The sequence below is a fragment of the Curcuma longa genome, chromosome 4, assembly GCF_044706935.1.
Source record: "Curcuma longa cultivar G26 ecotype Majalengka, Jawa Barat chromosome 4, ITB_CL_G26_1.1, whole genome shotgun sequence".
In the NCBI taxonomy this organism is placed as follows: Eukaryota; Viridiplantae; Streptophyta; class Magnoliopsida; order Zingiberales; family Zingiberaceae; genus Curcuma; species Curcuma longa.
Window position 1 is genome coordinate 10,179,869 of NC_133864.1, and position 21,151 is coordinate 10,201,019.

General features: G+C 38.0%; 4 protein-coding genes across 4 annotated transcripts; 2 read left to right on the forward strand and 2 right to left on the reverse strand.

The window, feature by feature from the left end:
* Positions 1 to 1,229: 1,229 nt before the first annotated feature.
* On the reverse strand, positions 1,230 to 8,688 carry LOC141826626 (putative E3 ubiquitin ligase SUD1). Its single transcript, XM_074713888.1, has 9 exons — positions 8,258 to 8,688; positions 6,032 to 6,727; positions 3,569 to 4,345; positions 3,269 to 3,480; positions 2,819 to 3,190; positions 2,527 to 2,684; positions 2,287 to 2,450; positions 2,066 to 2,212; positions 1,230 to 1,917 (listed from the first exon to the last, which is right to left on the reverse strand). Exons 1-9 carry the CDS (start codon positions 8,561 to 8,563, stop codon positions 1,411 to 1,413), a joined length of 3,339 nt encoding a protein of 1,112 aa, XP_074569989.1. The 5' UTR covers positions 8,564 to 8,688; the 3' UTR covers positions 1,230 to 1,410.
* A 795-nt stretch (positions 8,689 to 9,483) lies between these two features.
* On the reverse strand, positions 9,484 to 13,106 carry LOC141828406 (uncharacterized). Its single transcript, XM_074715833.1, has 5 exons — positions 12,862 to 13,106; positions 11,622 to 11,784; positions 11,103 to 11,311; positions 10,804 to 10,977; positions 9,484 to 9,847 (listed from the first exon to the last, which is right to left on the reverse strand). The coding sequence occupies exons 1-5, from the start codon at positions 13,051 to 13,053 to the stop codon at positions 9,761 to 9,763; spliced, it is 825 nt and encodes a 274-aa protein (XP_074571934.1). The 5' UTR covers positions 13,054 to 13,106; the 3' UTR covers positions 9,484 to 9,760.
* A 708-nt stretch (positions 13,107 to 13,814) lies between these two features.
* LOC141828253 (chaperone protein dnaJ 8, chloroplastic-like) lies at positions 13,815 to 15,737 on the forward strand. The gene is made up of 3 exons (XM_074715651.1): positions 13,815 to 14,096; positions 14,401 to 14,469; positions 15,238 to 15,737. The coding sequence occupies exons 1-3, from the start codon at positions 13,887 to 13,889 to the stop codon at positions 15,439 to 15,441; spliced, it is 483 nt and encodes a 160-aa protein (XP_074571752.1). The 5' UTR covers positions 13,815 to 13,886; the 3' UTR covers positions 15,442 to 15,737.
* A 2,718-nt stretch (positions 15,738 to 18,455) lies between these two features.
* Positions 18,456 to 20,336, forward strand: LOC141825982 (acetyl transferase GW6a-like). The gene is made up of 3 exons (XM_074713247.1): positions 18,456 to 18,650; positions 18,729 to 18,859; positions 19,475 to 20,336. Exons 1-3 carry the CDS (start codon positions 18,456 to 18,458, stop codon positions 20,334 to 20,336), a joined length of 1,188 nt encoding a protein of 395 aa, XP_074569348.1.
* The last annotated feature ends 815 nt before the right edge of the window (positions 20,337 to 21,151 follow it).

A 21,151-nucleotide genomic window follows, 5' to 3' on the forward strand; every position in this document is an offset into this window, starting at 1 on the left:
TACACGTTGGAACAAGGACGGAGTCAGGTGGTCTCTCGGTCTCCTCTTAATTTTTGTAATATAAAAATGTAGGAGTAGAAATGGAACGAACGTTACTACAGCCTCCTTTTTCCTTCAATATAAATACACATCTTTCTTATCAAAGATCCCCAAGAGACTACTTTGATAGAAAAACAAAGTAATACCCTCCTACATCGTGATCAACCATACCAATTTGATCGAGCACATATCAAGTCACATGGGACAATCGAATTACGAAGCCAAACCAACGAGTCAATTGGTTTGGCCCAACCAAGCAAGTGGCGATCGCACATGATGATAGAGTCAAAACAAAATATTACAAGTAGACATAATTGCCATTTATAAAAATCATTTTTTACTATTAATTATGATAATATTGATACCAAGAAAATATAGAAAAAGTATTTTAGATTTTTTCATTCCTGAGATTAAACTAAACTAAAACATAATTATTCTTGTTTATTCCATTATTAGACTATATTCTATTCTACTATGTGAACTTGTTTATATTTTCATGACCTTGTAGTATTACTAATGCTCTATGATCACAATCCTATCTAAGATAGTCTGATGCATGAAGTTCTCATTAATATGAGATTTCAAAGAAAAATCAAATCATATTGAATTTATTATACATAATTTTATCTTATATTACATGAGCTTGTTTCCAGAATTCGAATTCATAATCACAAAATCATACATCAACTTTACCATTGTGTCAAAATTCTCTTTCGTCTATCAAAATCTTAAGAGAGGAAAAACAGTCGATAGATCAAAATGCTAAGAAGCAATGCATCGTTCTACATATTAGCCCTATAGTAAAAACTAGAAAATTTATTCAATCGAAAATACATATCATACCAAGACTCAAGACTGGAACAAAAGGGAGAAGGGAAAAAAACCCTTCTTAAAACACAAAACACCTAAGGAGCAATGCATTTACCTAGAGAACTCATCTTCTAGTACAATCTAAACAGTTGAAATTTATTTGATAAAAATTACATATTGTGGGGTCAATACTGCAGCACTAAAAGAAAAATAAGTAATGATTCATAGCATAATGCTAGCAGCAACTGCAACTGCATGTCAGTGGGACCCACTGCTAATGTGAGTGTCATTATTCATGCTGGTATTTTTCATGTTAGAATCATTACTCAAGAAAAATATATGAAAAAGGAGGAAACACCACTACTTACAACAGCATCGAATGGTCATCAAAACTCATCAATCAATATCGGTGTCTTTTTTACGGGGATACTGTCTCTTAAAAAGTCGTCAAGCAACTTCGTTAAGTCCATCAAAAAAACAGTGTTATAACCTTCAACCTAAATGGTACCCTTGTGTATAACAAACTATTGATTTAAGTATATGCATCTTCAGGCTAAAAACCTACCTGATGTGTTGTTGGTGGTGATTTGCCCGCCTAAGCCTCAACCCCATGGCGGCCTCTTGCTCATGAAGTATTAAACCAGCATCGGTGGAATTTGACTCCGGACTGTCAGACCTAGACTCTTGGTCACCGGTAAACACTTCGCCAAAGTTATGCAGCCTTCGCCCAATGAGATACCGGTCGTCCCTGATGGAATTGTGAAGGTTGGTGAACCAGACGTGGAACCTCTTGGCGCAGAAGCAGAATAAACTGAACAGGAGGCATCCTAGCCATGCGAAGCGGTACACAACGGAGTTCACTATCAGCGAATAACCAAAGACAGGGAAGATGCCTTTCGCGAAGACGTAGGGAATGCAGAGTGCAGTCAGAAGCTTTGAGACGATTGGAATCATAATCTCACGTAGCACCCACAATCCCCGCAGTCGCGAGAAGCCATCCTCTCTTACTCTTTCAAACTTGCGACGCCAGTTTTCGTCTACTAGCGGTGCCACCTGATCCAAGATCACCTGTTACGAAATTGAGATCAATAAATTCAGAGGAATGGTCGACATCAGTTATTCTAAAACAACCGAGCAGCAGATAAACTCAAACAAAATCAGTTCCTTGAATTCATAGGTAATGCATGTTTAAAAAATAGAAAATATTTGGTCATACCAAGCGAGTCCAGATCTTCAAGAAGATGAGCCCTAAAGCCCAGTCCTGGTAGAGGAGAAATACCGGGCTTTCATCCACAGGCACCCTCAGAGGCACGATCACCAGAAGCTCGAACAAGAGACCAATAAGTACTGGAATGATAAATATCTGGAGAAAAAGCAGTTGGAAAAATGAGTTCCAATATATGTATATATATAGGTCATCAGGATAGTGTCACCCACCCATATCGACAAAAGGGCAGAGCTCTTGACTATAATTGTTCCCCACTTCCATATCTGCAAAAGCAAAACACGTACTCTACGGGTTTTGATGTAATCAACAGAATACCTTATTCCAGCTACAGTGGTACAGATGATGTAAGAGCCAATGCTGAAAGCAAAGAGGTCTGACAAGAGAATCTGTGTCAACTTCTGTAAGTTGAGTACTAAATAGTAATGGAAAAAAGGGATTGTAAACGTTACCATTGCACTTGAAGCCATGAGTAATTGGAAGTCTAGGAATGGCATTAAACAGTGCGCGACCGAGGGAGACGGGAAGGATGATCATTGCAGAGTTGAAAAGCAAAAGAGTCATCCATGCCAATACCAGCAAAAAGACAATCCGGAGTACGAAACCATACCTGCAGGAAGTTAAATTAACAGTTAGCATACAATTATGTGCCACTCATAGTCGGCTCCTGGACAAGCAAAATTCAGCTAATCTGGAGGGCATGCTAAAAAAAATCTTGCAGGTGGGAAGTATCAAAGTGCATACTCAGAATCTGCCTGATCATCAGCATCAGATTCTTCAGCCGCATCTGCATTTCCAATAATATCATCCATGCCTTGATCATCAGCGGCAATTCTTGGCACCAAAGGTAGATCATTCTGTTGAGGCCCACCAAGGTGAGCATTGTGTAATCTGTCCCGTCTCACTGGTTCAATGTTGCCAGCATCTTGGTTTCCATTGTCCTCAGCTCTAGGTAGCAAGTAGTCAGACAAACCGAGAGCCCAACCAACTGCAGTAAACCAATGGCGCAAAAGAGATTTTATTGTTGTACGTAACTTAAAGTGCTCAATAGCAAATGGTATGCAAATTTGGAACAGCAGAACATCCGTAGGAATTTCCGTAAATGGATCAGAAATACTGCATAATGAAAGATACATTAGTTATGCAGGTAAACCAAGAATTCAACTGTCAAATGAATAAAAAAAGTCAACTGACATTATGTCCAGAGGGAACATAGAAGGAAAGAGGCGCATAGAAAGCTTCACGGGTAAAAAGACAAGCATCACTATCAGACTACCATAAACAGCAATAGATAGTAATACACGCCGTGCGTGTTTATGCACTGGGTCATCAATGAGGTCACGGAATGGATTATAGTTTGGATCTGCTGGATCACGCAGAAAATATAAAACTCCGTTCCTCAATACCTACAGAAAAAGAAATACTCATTGTTAAACAAGGTTTACAGGTGTGAATTTATATATAATAATTAAGCACCAAAAAAGAAAGCTTTACCCCTCTGAGAAGACTGACGAAAATGCTGATTTGAAGCATGTAAACTATGCCAACAAGCCAGTGAATCGAGGAGCTAGCTAATGGCGAGGCAGAAAATAATTCAATTCTTTGAGTAATTGTTGTCCCCAGCATCTTCAAAGTGCACACATCGAGCCACCACCCACATAATAGTGGAAAGACTCCAAGTTCAATAATCAACAAAAATGCAACCTTAACCATTGTCATCAGATGTCTCATTGCTGCAAGAAATTGCCCAAGGAGAGAAGGAATTGCTTCTGCTGCAGCAAGTAGGCCATAGAGCCTCCCAAATATAATGCGCTCGCCTCTACTATATCGTATCAAAGCAACAAGACCAAGATAAAAGAAAACAAAGCAGAATATGAAAATATAGCCGACTGCAAGGGTAGTCACATCAGAAAGATGGGAGGACCCAGCTATTGTCCCCTTGAGAAGATCAGCAGCAGTGGACCTGCCAACAGTGTTAGAGATCTCATTCGTTACAGTGGCATTCAGTATTTGGGATCCATTAACCACCTCCAGTAGGTCCAAGACACCATCAACATGATTCTCAGTTGACAAGTTCTTCATAACAATCAGTCCGCTCTTCAATGTATTATTCACTACTGAGAGGGCTGATTCTGAAATGGGCACAACTTTTTCAGCCACTGGGCTAGAAACCGATGAAAAGAACCATGTGATGTAGTAGAGAGAGATCCTCCCTAATGAGAAAGGGACAAAAATGACAACACCCAGGAAAATAGCATTGCTTGCCAACACCTGTCAAGCATCAAGGAAAATAAATTATAATTTGGAAGATGATTACAACAGGAAGCCATAGAAAAAATTTTTATTATCAAAAAGAATTATTTTACAATCCATGTAAAAGCTCCAGACTATTTAGTGTAAATGGGCAACGAAAGAAGCAATAGGAAAAAAGATTTGGTTAAATATAACCATATAAGAATTAAATGAACCAATTAGCTTCCATCCCAGAAGATTAAATGTTTGAAAAAGTACAATGTACCATCTTAAGATTAAGAAGAAAATACACAATAAAATTAACTATGCAAAAGCTTCAACAAAGATGAAGCGTACCCATGACTCTATGTAGGGGTGTGTAAATGAGATGAGCCAAGGTTGATTGTGTTTAAGTTTGTTTATTTTTATTGAGCTTGTTCAAGCTTCATTATTAAAAATCTTATCGAGCCAAACTCAAGCTTTTTTATCAAGCTCAACTAATGACATTGTTGTCCTTATAATTTAGAGGTAAAATGTTTATATAATCAATGAAACTTATATTATTTCTTATTTATCATATTATAGATGATTTAAAATTGTAAATATAATCATTAATAATGGGGCATAGATTATTATATTTTTATATATTTGAATAAGAAATAGAAAAATAAATTCAAAACTAAGATTTAGACAAGTCGATAAATAAGTTTATTCATAAATTATTCATTATCTTTATTTATGGATGTTTATTGAACACCGAACTTGTTCACAAACACCTGATTCATTTACAGCTCTAGGAGCAAAGTGCTACATCAACATTGCCTAACTAAGACCCTTTTGGGAGTTGCATGTGTCAAGCCTAATGCCATGTTATTAGTGATGATAATCACACCTAATGCCTAAGTTTTGTCAGTACCGACCATGAGACCTGAAGTGTATCCAAAGGTCATTATCACTCGGAGCATGTTAGCTGTTATTGAGCATCCAACAGCAGGACCATAGAACAAATTACTAGCTCAAAAGAAAGGGCCTAGAATCACCACTCTCTTCTTCCTTGCTTCTCCAATACTCCATCATTAATCTAAGCCCTCAACTTAGTAATATTAGCTATTCTCCCAAAGTCAACACAATAACTCTATATATGCTAGGCTGTTGGCAAAAGTTCAACTCCACCACATTGGTATGTTGAATGAGAAAATACCTTGGTCATATAGCATTGAAAATTACTGCATGTCATTCTAACTCCTACACTACATAAGAATAAATGTTTTTGGTATCTCAAACTTCTATCCTACTTGGGTATTCATTACCAAAATGTAATTTCAAAATTGCCTCTCATCTGTCAGGTTTAACAGTAAAGAAAGATGTTTGACTACTCCATTGCTTTACACAACTTGACAACATTGCAATCTGACTGTTATATCCCCATCTATCATATACAAAATTGCATACTTTATTCATGTCTTGAACATCCACTTAAACTAAATCTAAAGTTTCATATATCCAATCAAATTAGTACCGAGATGTAATATATACTTTTATTCATGATTTGCCCCGAGAGAGTATAAATGAAGAAGAGTTAAACATGTTATAATTTCATTATTTTAAATGACTTTAAAGATCTGTCAAGCACTATCAAAGTCACATAAAAAGCAATAAAAAAACCAGTTAATTTGCAAATAGGTATTAGTATAAAGTATAAACAGATCAAGAGGGCACACATACCGTTATAGCATTTTCAACCAAATGAAATACAGGACCTTGCATTCCTACAAGCTCATCAAATGGTACATCTTCAGCACCATCAGCATCATCTAGTCCATCAAATATTTGTTCAACCTGGGCTTCAAGACGAGCAGCCTGCATTTCCAATCGAGCAGCAACATTTTCTGCATTTCTTCTAATTAATTGGCCAGCCCCAGCAATACCTTGAGCTCCACCAGCATCTTCAGCATTTCCATCACCAGCAGGATTCCTGTTAACTGGACCAGGCAACCTCCTAACCGCACGAGCCCCGTTCCTTTCCTGACCTTCATCGTCCCTCTCAGCACCATGACCTCCAAGTTCATGTAAATGTCTAAAATAATCTCTTAAAGAGGTTGCCCCGAGAAATATGAACACAATGCTAGCAGAAAGTAGGAAACCATGTAAACAATCTGTGAGTATTACAGGCGCAGATAGATGGCTCAAAAATAGCCTCTGAGCTTCACCAAGACTCCTCACAAAGGTCAGGCGCCAAATCCAAAAAGTAATAAATGGTATCATAAGGAGCCAAACAGAAAGAACAAAAGCAAGTCGTAAGAAGAACTGCATAACATGGCATGCTTTCATTGTCATTCCAACAACAAATTCTTTAAGAGGCAGCCTTGCAGGAGCGTTCTCAGAATACACAGGGGAGAAAGAAAAAGTATGTTTGCAGACCTGCAAATATGATGAATCAATAAGACAATTGGACAGAGAGATATATTGAATGGAGTCATGGACAATCATTCAGAGAACCATATATTAAAATTACTGGTTCACTTGCAAAAAAAGGATAAAGCAACTTGCCAAAAACACTGAATGGTGCATTTTAAATAAATGAAATATGGGGATGCTTGCATCTGGGGCACACAATTATAATATGAAACTCAGGAAAAGGCATTCATACTAATACATTCATATAATACTAGTCATGGTATATATTGATTGCAAAAGTGAGCCATCCACTTCATAAGCAATGAATTGATGCGCAGACAAAAAAGAATAAACAAATTGGGTCCCTAAATCAACATTAAATATGGAAAATTGTAATTTTTTTTCTCTTTATTGCTTGGATGCATAGTTGGGAGATAGGTGGAATAAATTTTCAGAAAGAGAATAAACAGCACAAAATAGGAACATCTTTAATGACTGAGAAAAAATTCACACCAAAGCACAGCAACCATTTAGGTATATGTAAAACAACATGAATCAAAGAACAACTAACAAAACATAAGCTTACATAACTCATGCAGTATCACCTTTCAACTAAAGCTATAAGGTCAGTAAGAGTAACATTTAAATAAACATCCTTCGCATCCTTTAATCTTAAAGCTTGATGAAGACAAAGAGAAAAGCTAGAGATCACTACTTTGTGTGTTCTCTCATTGCAGATAGTGACAGGAGATGACACCAACATGACTCGTGTTGCAAGAGTAAGAAGTGAGAGGACGAGAGAGGCAAGAGTCACAGGTGAGAAATGAGAGTAAGAGGTGAGAGACGAGAGAGAACAGAAGAGTCTGTAGGCTGCACTGCGTCATGTGATCTAGTCAGTTAAAATGATAGTGTGCAACTTAGGCATATGTAAAACCACATGAATAGAAGATAACTAAGAAAACATAGAAGATAATCACCAACTAGGTGCAAAATTATAATGAGTTTTCTCTATTAACTAAAACGAAATTTATATCATTAACTAACTTGATTATTCTTCATGACCTTACATATGGCTTTATCTTTGGCAAACCTCTAGCAAGTAAGTCATAGCATCTAGAGCTCAATGTAATCATAAGATGAGTCTCTTCAAGTCCCACCGTATCTTATGGCATTTCTCCAAGAGTGTTTTCCATCAACCAGAAACTAACATCTAAATACGATTTTTTTTTTCTTTTAACTAAACCATAATTGTATCACGACTTAACGCTATTATTCCTCGTGTCCATGTGAATGGCTTCATCTTCATCAGCATTCTAGCAAGCAAGTCCGGAGCTCAAAGTAATCCAAAGATGAGACTTTTCAAGTCCCGCCATATCTTCGCTATGAATTCACTATGTTTTTCTATCATGTTTTCCATCAACCAGAAACTAATAGAACATCCAAAATACGCACTAAATCAAGACAAGACCAGAAAACGAAAGGGGCACGACATGCACTAGCAACCAAACCCTAACACCACAAATCCATAGAATCCGGACACGGAAACCACCCTACCTCGCACTGACGCGCGTTGCTGTGGTTAAGCCACTGGAGGAGGCAGTCCTGGTGCACAAACTTGATGCTCCCGCTGCACGCGCAAGGGTACCGAAGGGGGTTATCGTCGTCCCCCGGGTTGCGGCAGATCCGGCACACGTCGCCTTCGTCGTCATCGTCATCATCGTACCTGGAGGCCCTCGAAACCGTGGGAGGAGAAGGGGGAGGCGGCGGCGGAGAAACTGAGGAGGAAGACGAAGGGCTGCCCACGGATGCCTGCCCGTCGTCGGAGGGGGAAAGCAGGGGGTGATAGGCCGTGTCCTCCATGGTCGTTCTACTTCTCTCTCGCCAGCCAACGCCCTCCTCCGCCCGCTGCCCGCCCGGCGAATGGTGGATTTGTCGGCTTTGCTTTCCGCGTTCCCTTCCCGAGAAGGAAAAAGGGGGGCGACGAAGGAGACGAGGTCTAAGAAAAGCAGTCAAGGGAGCTATTTGATATTTAGAAAGAGGAGATGGGCTCTGTATAAATGTTAACGAATTAGTTTATTTTACAAATTACTCCAGTTAAGTTTAATTATTTACAAAAAAGATGATAAGGCTACGTCGGTTTATTGTTGGATTGGACCATTTGATGCTGCTGTTCGGGCCTATTTGGGCCCGGACCAAACCGGACACGGTGTGATAACTTCATTACTTGATATAAATAACTAAAAAATATAAGGAAAAAATTAAATCATGGTATTATTTTTAAATAAAATCAATTAAAATAGTTTTAAAAAAATATTATATATATATATTTTATACACAATTGAGTTGATTATAATGGAGTAAAATTATAGAAAAGGAAAAAATTGAGTTAATTCGACGAAAGCCAAAACAATATTTTTGAAATAATATCCTTCTCCGTCGTAATAATAATTTCACCTTATATATATTAATACGTGACAAAAACTCTAAACTATAAGCTAACTCGAACCCTGAACTATAAGCTATTCATATAAGAGAAAACACTTCTGGTTCGGAGCCATTCACTCAAGCAATTCACTGCTGGTACTTAGCCTCTTCATCCCTCCACTTAGCAATAGCAGTCAAGCAACATAAGTCAACAATTTTACTCTTCTACTACGTAAATTTTCTATTTAAAATGTTATCTATTCGTTACATTCATGACGTTGAATTAATCAGTCAGATAGTCGAGATGAATTAAATTGCTACGTAAAAGAATGAAATTATATAGCAATTTACGTAACTCGATCACACACCTCATGAACATCCCCTGCTTCTGTTTCAGGCAAAAATGTCATCTGCAGAAGAGGCTTAAAGCCCCTTCCACAACATCGAAACTTGATCAACGCAGAATCCATACACAAACTTGATGAAATATAAGATTAATGACTCACCAGAAAGGCAGAAACTAATACTATTCGACATTTTTGCCCAGCAAAATGCAATCAACTAATGACCCACAAGAAAAAAAAAACAAAGGAAAAAACCCACTGCCAATATGGCGGTATCGGCGTAAATTCGCTACATGACATCTGGTGGGAAGCGTCCAGAAATTGAGCTGCTCTGCTGAGCCACCTTGAGATGCAACCCCAGTGCATAATTGTTCATCTGCATGGCCAGACAAAAGAAAAAAAAAACAAACATGCAGATTAGACACGCAAATTCGTCACAAACAATTAATTCGACGATATGAAAAACGATACACGAAATTTTTTTAAACCAACACTATATGATCTAAGGAATTGTAGTGCGTTCTATAAAAACTAGTAGTATATGATATGAAGGATGATGCGAATAAAAGAGGTCTCCTTCTTTAGATATCTGTAATATTTATGATGTCTTTGATCATAATTAAATAATGATTCGGTGACTTGAAAAACCATACATGAAACTTTAAGAAATAAATAGCAAACCAATAGTATATGATTTGAAGAAGGATGAGATCAAATGGGGTATCTGGAATGGGATTTGCATCTCTATTGGAACTAACTTCTTACAGAGGTCTCATTAGATATCTTTATCTTTACAAAGAATGTTTTCATCACTGTCATATCATGCTCGAACTCATACGAACAATGAAACAGTGGTGCAAGGATTAAGGAATTGTAGTGCATGCTATAAAAAGTAACAGTGTATGATTTGAAGAATGAGAAGAAGAAGAGGATTTCCAAGGAATTGAAGTGCATGCTATAAAAATCATATGATATGAAGATGATGAGATCAATGGGGATTTCCAAGGAATTTGTATCCTATATAAAGATCTATGTGGAAACTACTGGTGTTATCACATTATGCTCACAATCAGTTGTATGTTGACAGGCAAGATATTTGTAAAAGCAAAGCCTCATCGAATTACTTAACCTGCTACTGAGAGGTAAAGGATTAAACCTTTGTAAGAAATGAAATCCTTGATTGGAGTGTGAGAAAAATAATAGGAGGCACCCTTCCTTTAACTAGTAAAAACTAGGAGTGTCATACTATCAAAATAGGATGCGAGTACAATCAAAATAGCACCCAAGTTATCATAGATAGATGCAAGAGATTTCTAAGAACAGGCTACTAACCTCAAGTGTCTTTATCTGCTCTTTGTACTGAGAAAGCATCTGCTTCAGTTGTTGCACTTCTTCGTTCTGGGTGTCAAAAGTTTTCTGGCGCTCATACTGGATGGCGACGGCTCGTTTCAGGATGTTGTTCTCATGAAGCAGCACTTCAACTTGCTCATTCAAATTATTGTTTTCCTGATAATAAGCAAATTGAAATGGATATACTTTGATGTGCAAAATAAAGCGCGTGTGGACTGAACTAAAAGAGACAGGGGAGTTGGGCTGAACTGAAAGATGGTGAAAATTCAAAAATATGCTACCTTGCAAAGACTCTCAAGTGGTTCGTGATTGGCACGAGCAGCCACAAATTTCTCAAACAGCTCCAAGATTTTTGATGCACGGGTTTTTGCATCATTCATGTCGGAAGCAGATGTTAATTCTTTCAAAAGAAGTTCCACCCATCCTGGTCCATCTACTGGGAGATTGCTTGTGGTATCTAGCATTCCTGATGAAGAACCCACCATGCTACCTGCCATGCCAAGAATCCAAGTTATGATACCCATGCAAGATTATACAATAAAAGAGATAAACAAAAAAAAGAAAAAGAAGTTGACTATATTGACACTGTCTAGAATACTCAATAAGCAGAGTTCTCATTTATGAACGAATATTATTCATCATTCTCACGTAACCACATTCAAAACCTCAACCCTCAAAGTCAAAGATGAGTTTTAATAGAAAAAACATTACCAAACATGAAAACCACTTGTCTTGTCCACCTTAGAAGAATAATGTGACATCAGCATAATAGCATTGATTTAGTGTTAGAAACTCAATACCTTCAGATGGAGGAACATATGGGGCAACAGGCACTGAATCATTCACCAAGGCAGAATCCAGACTCTTCCCCTGTGATCCGTGTGATGTTGATACAAGTTCAATCAAGTTCTTGATGGCAACGTCCAAGTTACTACCAGTAGTCTCAAAAACTCTTTGTACAAGCTGTAAATGTAATAAAGAAATTAAAAGCTGAAATTCACAAGGTAATTCATATTAATCGGCTACATCTTCTGGAACCAGCAAAAAAAAAGAAATTTTAGAATAAATATAAAGGAAAAAAAATTAAGACATGAGAATCAAAAATCAATTTCATCTGATCAACAGATATAGCACTACCACATCATCCAACAAAAGGTGTGCACGTTGTTCAAAGAAGTATGGCAAGAATATGATACAAATAGCATCTATTGATTTGTTTCACCTTTTTGCATTTTTCTTAATAAATAAATGTAATAAGTAAGAAGCATAAGTGGAAGCTTTTTTAACAACAAAATTTCATACTTGAGCATTGTTCAACACATCCTATAAACACGTTAAAAACAGTTAGGAATTAGTAAAAAGAAAAAAAAAACTTCTTCACTGAGATTAAAGTGGTGATGTATCCTACGAAAACAGTAATGCTTCCGTAACTAGTCTGGCGATGGAACCATTTTTTTAAAAAAATTTTGCAGATGAACACTATCGACGACAAACAGGCTGCTTAACGAGCAAAAAACAATGTTTACAACTAGATTGTGCTCATTATGTGCCGTCAAACAAAAAAGAAAAGTTCATTTCATCCTGAAACTTCAGTACATAAATGTACCAAATCTACAATTTCAAACTTCCCCAATCAATAAACTCAGAACAGGAATTCTGAAGGCAAAAACCTTAAACAAATCAGTTCCAAGCAACCTAAACTCCAATATTTCAACATTTGTCCCCATAGGTGGAAGCTGAATAACTAGCCCAGAATATAAAAAAAATTTGAGTAAAATAGGCAAAGGAAGGTATTAAGACTCAGAGATGGAGTATGCTCCTCATTGATCATAATCATAAAATACGCTCACCATAGAGTTATGATTTTCTAAGACAAGTCAATAGCCGCAACAAAAAGTTTCAATCTTTACCCGAGACGAGAACGACAGAATTCTTCGAATTGACTTCTCCAAGTCCCAAATAAAACAACACGAACAAGGAAACTAACTAAATTAATTTCTTGAAGAAGAAGAAAAAAAGCAAAAGTGGAAGGAAAATCACCTCAACGTCCAGATCGGGGAAACGAGCCCTCAGAAGATCAAGTGGGCTCTGCGGCGGCGGAAGCGGCGATGCCAGGAGAGCAGCGGCGTCGGAGAGGCGGGCCCTCTTCGAGAGAGAAGGCAGCGAGTCGCAGAAGGCGTCGTCGAGAAGCACCGAAGCGTTCCTCTTCCTGCAATCTACGAACACAGACATGTTGAACGATCGCGTTGAGGTCGTCGGCGGCCGGCGATGGAGAACAAGGGCTTTCTTGGGGCGGAGGCACACGGTGAATTGGATGGGGCTAGAGAGCAGTATTTATAGGGGGTTCGGAAACCGAACAGAGGAAATATCGCGGGTCGGTAACGGAAAGTCCGATAACCCGGTTGTTAAGATCCGACCCGAATTGTCTTGCCTGACGAACGCAAGTCAAATTTGGTTCCCATGTTATAGATAATTTATTACTGATGGAGTATTTTTCGAATTTATTTTTATGATTGATGAAAATTTTTTTATGAAATCATATTAATCATCTTCAAAATTAGTTGATGAGAAAAGTCTGGATATCTACGTTATTAAAAAATATATATAAAGAATTTATTATGAAATATTATATATTTTAAATTTTTATATAAAGATTTTTTAATGTTTTTAGACTCATTTTAGATAATTTTTTATAATTGAAAATAAATTTCAAATTTTGACAATGATAAATTTTTATTAAATATAAAATTATTTTATATAAAAAATTAATTTTATTTATTTTTAGCAGTGTCCGGTTTGAATAGTTGCTTGAACCCCACAAAACACGTGCTGAATGAGTAGATTTGCTCGTCCCAATTCATTTACGCACATGTTTCACGCGTTTATTCACAATTATCCAAAAATAAATAAAAATTGGGGCGCTTTACCTGGTGACCTATAAAATGGGCCCCGTGACGCTTTTACCTTCGCAGTCATCGCCCGCGTCTAAAGGTCGCTCTTTTCCACGTCTCTTCGTTGGATTTTGGGAGGAGGAGGAAGGAGGAGGAGATTGACGATCCAGGGAAATGGCGACCTTGACAGTGATGATGCGATCGATGGATCGGGTGGGTAGAAGCAATGAGGCGTCGAACTCGAAGGGGAGGTGCGGATCAAGAGAAGTAAGGTGCGCCGCTTCCGGCAATGGGAGTTTGGCGGATCAGTACCGGATGCTTAAGGTTCGGCCAGGGGCTTCGGAGAAGGAAGTGAAGAAGGCGTTCCGGAAGCTCGCTCTTCAGGTTCTCCCGTCTTTTCCCTCCATCTCATTTCTTGACGAACTTTGAATCGAAAGTAATTTAAAGAAGAGGAGTTTTTAATTCAAGGTCTGGATCTTCTTTGCTTCCTACAAATTGGTATTTTCTTTTGGTACATCAGGTTATACCAGTCAATTACAAGCCAATTGGTTTATGTTTAGGGTTTTCTTTCCCCTTGAATCATTTGAATTCCAATGTCTCTAGGGTTTTATTCTTGGCGTTTAGCTGTAGGATGTAGGAGTAGATTGTTTTTCATGAATTTGTATATAACAATTGTCTTATGCTGCAGTATCATCCAGATGTTTACAAAGGGGAGAACTGCGGTGTCCAGTTTCATAGGATCAATGAAGCCTATGATGTAAGGATTTGTCCTGTCGAGATGTTTTCATACTTATGATCATGTTCAAAGTTGACTGTTTTTTCATCTCATAGACAGTGAGTAAGCCATTACACTTCCCATCTGAAAAATGAAACTTGACATGTTTGCTCATTACTGAAGGAACTAAAAGGAAAAGGAAATCTCATTTGTCATGTATTCTACTTTGATATAGAAAAAAACAGGCTTACTTGGTGAATGCTATCAATAATGACAAATTCATTTTGTTGTGTAGTATGTTTTATCACTTAAAAGTAAATAATTTCCCAATTGTACGAGATATACTTAGGTGACCCATCCCTTGGTTTCCTACACTTATTTATAAATTATCATGTTGATTGGCAAACCGAACTGATTCAATCTGCAAAAATCAGTTTACCGGTTTGGTTTCCATTTGAAAGCTAAGTAAAACTATCGGTGATGGTTTTCTTTCCATTTAAGCTTGCACAAACCATGGAAATTCAACTGAACCTTTAAGGTTTTATGGTATATATGTATATATGGATAAGTTTGTATGTTCATAATTCTATGTTTACTTAGCATTAAAACCTTATGTTAAAACAACTTTTATGGTGATTCTCAATTGAAATCTTGCTTGAAAAATAATTTTTGATGGTTTTTCTTTGTAAGATACTTTTCAATGAATGTAAACGTACCATTTGGTGAGACTATCAACTAATTGCAGCACATGAAGTAACTGCAAACTATGTTCAGAAGATAGCTGACTGAGTTCATCCATGATTATTGCAGCTTGTTCTGAGCAATTTGAGAGAAGCTGAAGAGAAGAAGCAAGGGCAGCATCAGCCGACTGGATGGAATAACAATTCTTACGCCGACAATGAGAATCGGAAGAGAGGAATGTATGACCCCGACGACTTGTGGGAGGAATGGATGGGGTGGGAAGGAGCTAGCTTTGTGAGAGATTATTCTGACCACATCAATCCCTACATCTAAGTGACTCCTGATCAACCTTAGTTGACATCACCATACTTGAAGAGAATCATCATCACCACCACATAGCTTTTATCTCCCTATTGAACTTTACACAAAGCTATCCTAATCGTATGGTGCTCGAGTGAATGAGTGTACATAATCCCCAATTCTGTCACAAATATGTTTATTTTAGCCTTGTTTATGCTGTTTTCTGAATCGGTGCTGAAAATTCTCGATACTATGTTTGATTCCTCTATGTACTAAACAGAAAGTGTATTGATGTCCTTGTGTGATAATCTTGAGATTGGTTGGCTTTATTTGTCCAAGTTTGTCATTAGTGTTTGTAACATTGGAAATCATTGCTGCAGTAGAAAATGTAAGATAACTGTTCCTAAAATGATGTTTATGTTCTTTTTCTTTTATTTTGAGTGATATGGCAATGGCAAATGATTAGAGGAAAGAAAGACAAGAATGAGGATGATGATGCGCAATCTAAGGTAAGTAAATTGTCATATTATCATTGCCTGATACAAGAAAATACAAAGCCAGTTGTTATATTGGTTATCCAGGCTTACTGTAATTGTTGGTTTTCCACTTGCAGATTTGCGACCAAAAGGATTTCTTATAGCTGCTGCAAACTTCATGAGTTTAGAGGAATCCCAACACTTGAAATTTAGCTACAAGATACAAATATGTCAATGAACAGATTGTGGAAAACCCCAAACAGAGTATACATTCAGTAAGGGGCCATGATTTACCTTAAGATATCCTGTAAATTTAAGAATGGCTATGTTCCCTCATCATCTGAATTTTTCTGCGATATAGCTTGTGGTCTGTCCTTATGATCCATAATTCGTATGAGACTCCTAAGGAAGCTTAGATGATAGTTCAAGTAGAAGTTGTTAGTGTGCGAAAGGAGCTCGAAGTTTATGAGCTAGCTACTGTTCTACAAACAGAATTTGATGGTCATTGTGAAGGTGAGCTACTCTAGGTAAGATTTACTAGTTGTTCATACAATCTTCTTTCATCAAGAGCATAACATACAATCTTATTAGCTATCAAAAGGGTTGATCGCGCATCGACTTAGCTTTAAGTTCAAGCCATGTACTCAGCCGGTTAGTCGCGGCCATTTAGGGTACCTTCTTATGCTTATAGAAACAGAGTGGTATCTTTTTCCTTTTTCTTTTTGCAAATCTAAAAATATTTGTTAAGTCCATTCATTATGGAACAATATTACATGAGAATACATTCCTGTTTTTAATTAATTTAAGTGGTGGATTAATTATTCTGTGGATCATAGCACAAAGCTACATGAGATCATCATGATCTCATTTAAACACAAGATTAGGTTTGGATTAATTATGCTTTTATTTTATGCAAAACAAATGATTTTCTTATTTGAAGATGCTAAAAATCCTAACTAAAGAATATATGGCATCTAAACATGTAAATAATTATCATTATAATATAAAGCATTAGATTATATATGAACTTTGATGATGTGATGTTAATGGAAGATTTTCTTTCTTTTTCCTATAAACATTTAAAATAATTATGGTTAGGTTTAAGTAGAGTAACAATTAGTTTAAAATAAAATATGCATTTAGTGAAATGAAAGGGTTAGTATGTCTAAGTGACAATTGTGATAAATACTTGCAATGTTTTAGCAACAAAGATTTTTCCCAACTAATTAGGATGCCTCAATGATGAAATAGTGGCCATCTCAAAAAAAAAATCAAATAGTGGTCTATTTATGTTGTCGTTGATATTATAGCAAACTTTTTTTTATCAAATTTTACTGAATTGCATAAGCAAGTTTCGATATTATTCAAATCATGTACTCAACTTTCATAATACCTAAATCACATACTATATTCTCGAAATGTCTTCTTTTTCTCTATAGGTTCATCGCTCAATTTGTTTCAAAACTAGTTGATAGACATAAATAACTGTGAATCATTTCAAATTAAAATCAAAAAATTTCTTAATGTATTTATTTTCTAGGATCTAAATTTGATAGAGTAAATTGAGAGCAGTAAATTAAATTGAGAGTACATTTTTAAATTTTTACTCTACTAATTTAAAAATTCACTTATCTCAATGTACGCTATCGAATTCAAATCTGAGAGCATAGATATATTAAAGAGGTTTTTAGAAGTATACTGATTTTGATTTAAAATGATTCGAAGTTCTCTAAGTCTATCAATCAATTTCAGATAAAACTGACTTGTAGGGTAAGAACAAGTCTAATAGGGTGTGATTTACTTGATCTTTTCTCATAAGTTAAGATTGATATGTCCAATTGTGAGGTGCTTGACATGGCTTGAGCCATTTAGAATGAGACTCAACTTAAACTTATTTGTTATCTACTCAAGGATTCATTCAAGTATCGAATTCAACCTAGGTTCGCACATTATCATTTGCATGATCTTTCTTATCCATGCTCGACAATTCTATTCGCCTACACACCCCTTTCGAATGTTTCACTTTTAAAATGTGCGACATTTCGACCCGCACATAGCTAGAGAGATACGCGATTAGATTAATTCTAAATATGGTGGCCTTGGTTACTATTAAACCCTAAGTGGACCTAAATTCGATTCCCTTGTCCCCATTACAACTCCTAGGCTTCTCTTAATTAACTAGCGGGCGCTTTATACTAGATACTACACATCATTAACACCAAATCAATCTAGTTAACCAACTAATTAACTTAGTAATCCCAATCACTTGAATAAAACCTAAAGCTTTAATTTCAACTTTACCACTACTTTAATATAATTAACATATAGCCTTCACTTATTTTTCAATTAATACCACTCCACAAAAGGTGGAATTAATACTCGTCTTAATTTATCTCCCTAAAAGTGAATTAATTATTAGGAACTCATCATTATATTCCTATCAAAATCAAAATTAAAATTAAATATTATATATATATATAAACACACATGTTCTCACCCAAGCTATAAATAGTGTCTCCTTCACTAGTTTGGACAAATATAACTTGCTATATAAGAAGAGGTTAAGAGAAGATGATACGGGTGAGGGAATTCGAGATGGAGAAGGATTTAACGATGGTAGAGGAGTTGGAGCGTCAATGTGATGTTGGCCCGACTGTTGACATTGGGGACATGAAGAAGACGAAGAAGAAGAGCTTCTCCCTCTTTGTGGATTTGTTGGGTGATCCGTTGTCTCGAGTTCGTCATGCACTTGATTATGTCATGCTCGTAAGCTTATTATTATGTCTCGTTAGCCAACTAATTTGGAGCTTATTTAATTGATTAAGATGATGTAATTTTAATTAGGTGGCTGAGTTGGGGGAGAAGGAGATGGTGGGAGTGATAAGAGCATGTGTTAAGATGGTTACGAGAGGAAGAGATTCGATTTTCGTCAAAGTCGCTTACATTCTCGGCCTACGAGTCTCTCCTCATCATCGGTGAGTTTGGTAGACCGACTGATTTACATAGTATACAATTTAACTAATTAAATTGGATCCTTGATTTGAAATTATTTGGAGTTTTTTGAAAAGAAACTTCACAGAGTTTACAACTTTTCCACTTTGCACCAATTTTTTTTACATTGTTTCACAATGGTAACTTTGTTAGTAAATTGTGTGTGTGCGTATCTACATGGTATCTAAGCCATTGACCTAACAAAGTTGACGAGAGAAGGATAAGTAGCAAAATGTACTTTTCTTTTCCATCATGTCTTCTATATCATAAAGTTCTAAAAGTGATAAATTTCAATTAATCTCATTGACTATTTTGAGGGTGACCGATCTGATTCCACGAAAATTTTCCATCGATTATCAGAATAAATCAGGAAGTGCATATAACGGCCAACCCAGACGTCATAAAGTTCTAACTAGCATAGGTAGTAACAATAAGGGGTGAAATGTCAAAGTAAACAACTAGCTAGCAGCTAGCATAGGTAGTAGCATTAGGGGCAAGTGATTATTTATTTATCTGCTTTGGATTTTTTTTTTTTTTTGTTAATTGTGATAACTCGGTCGTCCTGACTCGGTTTTGGGGTCCGAGTTTGTGTTGTGCAGGCGACTCGGGATCGGGACGAAGCTGGTGGAGCGGGCCGAGTGGTGGAGCGCCGCCCGCGGGGCGGAGTACGCCTACATGGCTACCGACGCCGCCAACGCCGCCTCCATCAACCTCTTCATCCGCCGCCTCGGATACTCCCGATTCCGCTCCCCCGCCGTCCTCGTCCACCCCGTCCACGCCCACCGCCTCCCTGTCTCCTCCTCTTCCACCGCCGTCCTCCGCCTCCCGCCGCCTGCAGCCGCCGCCATCTACCAACGCCTCTTACCACCCTCCGCCGTCGAGTTCCTCCCCTCCGACCTCCCCGCCCTCCTCGCCCACCCTCTCACCATCGGCACCTTCCTGGCGGTCCCCTCCTCCTCCAGCGCCGCGACCAACCCCGGCGACGAACTTCCAGGAACGCCGTTCGCGGTGATGAGCCTGTGGGACTCAACGCAGGTGCTCCGCCTTCGGGTGGCGGGAGCGCCGACGGCGACGAGGGCCGCGCTGGCGGTGCTGCGGGCGGTGGACAGCGGCGCGCCGTGGCTGAGGGTGCCATCGGTGCGCGACGTCTTCAGTCCGTTTGGAGTCTACGTCATGTACGGCCTCCACATGGAGGGCCCGGAGGGCCCGCGTCTGATGCGCAGGCTGTGCCGGGTGGCGCACAACGCGGCGGTCGGCCACGCCCATTGCGCCGCCGTGGTGGCGGAGGTGGGCACCAGGGACCCGGTGCGGGCGGCCGTGCCGCACTGGAAGCGCTTCTCCTTTGACGAAGACGTCTGGTGCATGAAGAGGCTGCGTAGCAGCCTCAGCAGCGACGGCGACGATTGGATGACATCCCCGCCGGCGACGGATGTCATTTTCGTAGATCCGCGCGAGTTTTGAATATAAATTAAAATTATATATATATATATATATATATATATATATATATATATATATATATATAAATCTGGAGGTAAATAACCCTTCCAAAACATAACTTATATATCCTCAAAAATAAATCTCTAAAATATACGTCCTTTTTGAAATTCAAACTCTTACTTTTGTTATTTCTTTGAATATATCATGCATTTGATTATATATATTTTTCACGCGCAGCCAACTCATTTATCCACGAAGTATTGTTCTCTAGCAGGGATATAAAAGAAAAGTGAGAATGGGAGGGGAAACAAAGAAGGGGGAGGGAGCAAGGAACTTATAAGGTTGAATGGTTGATCACTTGAGGATGGAAAGGAAATAGAAAACAAAACAAAACAAGAGAGACGACAATGGAAGACAGGATCAAAAGTATCTGATGCGGTGGATAATCGACCTTTATTACTAGTCAAGAGTCAAACGAGATGACAAATAAAAGGGCATGCAAAATCATAACTAGTCAAAACAAGATCAAAGGCAGGACTAAAGTAAGTTGAGTCACCATATTACTCGGCTTCTGACTTCGAGTCCCTTACCTCTTGGCGTTCGACTCGTTTTAACACCTCTTCTTCTCGACACCCAACACTGACACCTCTTCCTTTAGATGCTCGATTCCGACGTGCATATCTCTCGGCGCCCATCTTTGACAGAGAAGACAAGATCGACCGAAAACATAGGGGTGTAATCGAATCACATGTTCGCGAGCCTTTAAACGAACATGTTCGCGAACACGTTCGTGAACCTTTAAACGAACATGTTCGCGAGCTCGTGAACCAAATACT

Excerpts from the sequence above, each read along its gene's own strand:
- LOC141826626 (XM_074713888.1), bottom strand. The coding sequence starts at position 8,563 with ATGGAGGACACGGCCTATCACCCCCTGCTTTCCCCCTCCGACGACGGG. Across the intron at positions 3,481-3,568 it reads TCGTCAGTCTTCTCAGAGGG|GTATTGAGGAACGGAGTTTT; the intron begins GTAAAGCTTTCT and ends CTTTTTCTGTAG. Across the intron at positions 2,451-2,526 it reads TCATGGCTTCAAGTGCAATG|ACCTCTTTGCTTTCAGCATT; the intron begins GTAACGTTTACA and ends TTCTCTTGTCAG.
- LOC141828406 (XM_074715833.1), bottom strand. The coding sequence starts at position 13,053 with ATGTCTGTGTTCGTAGATTGCAGGAAGAGGAACGCTTCGGTGCTTCTC. Across the intron at positions 11,785-12,861 it reads TCCCCGATCTGGACGTTGAG|CTTGTACAAAGAGTTTTTGA; the intron begins GTGATTTTCCTT and ends TTACATTTACAG. Across the intron at positions 10,978-11,102 it reads CACTTGAGAGTCTTTGCAAG|GAAAACAATAATTTGAATGA; the intron begins GTAGCATATTTT and ends GCTTATTATCAG.
- LOC141828253 (XM_074715651.1), top strand. The coding sequence starts at position 13,887 with ATGGCGACCTTGACAGTGATGATGCGATCGATGGATCGGGTGGGTAGA. Across the intron at positions 14,097-14,400 it reads TCCGGAAGCTCGCTCTTCAG|TATCATCCAGATGTTTACAA; the intron begins GTTCTCCCGTCT and ends CTTATGCTGCAG. Across the intron at positions 14,470-15,237 it reads GGATCAATGAAGCCTATGAT|CTTGTTCTGAGCAATTTGAG; the intron begins GTAAGGATTTGT and ends TGATTATTGCAG.
- LOC141825982 (XM_074713247.1), top strand. The coding sequence starts at position 18,456 with ATGATACGGGTGAGGGAATTCGAGATGGAGAAGGATTTAACGATGGTA. Across the intron at positions 18,651-18,728 it reads CACTTGATTATGTCATGCTC|GTGGCTGAGTTGGGGGAGAA; the intron begins GTAAGCTTATTA and ends AATTTTAATTAG. Across the intron at positions 18,860-19,474 it reads CGAGTCTCTCCTCATCATCG|GCGACTCGGGATCGGGACGA; the intron begins GTGAGTTTGGTA and ends TGTGTTGTGCAG.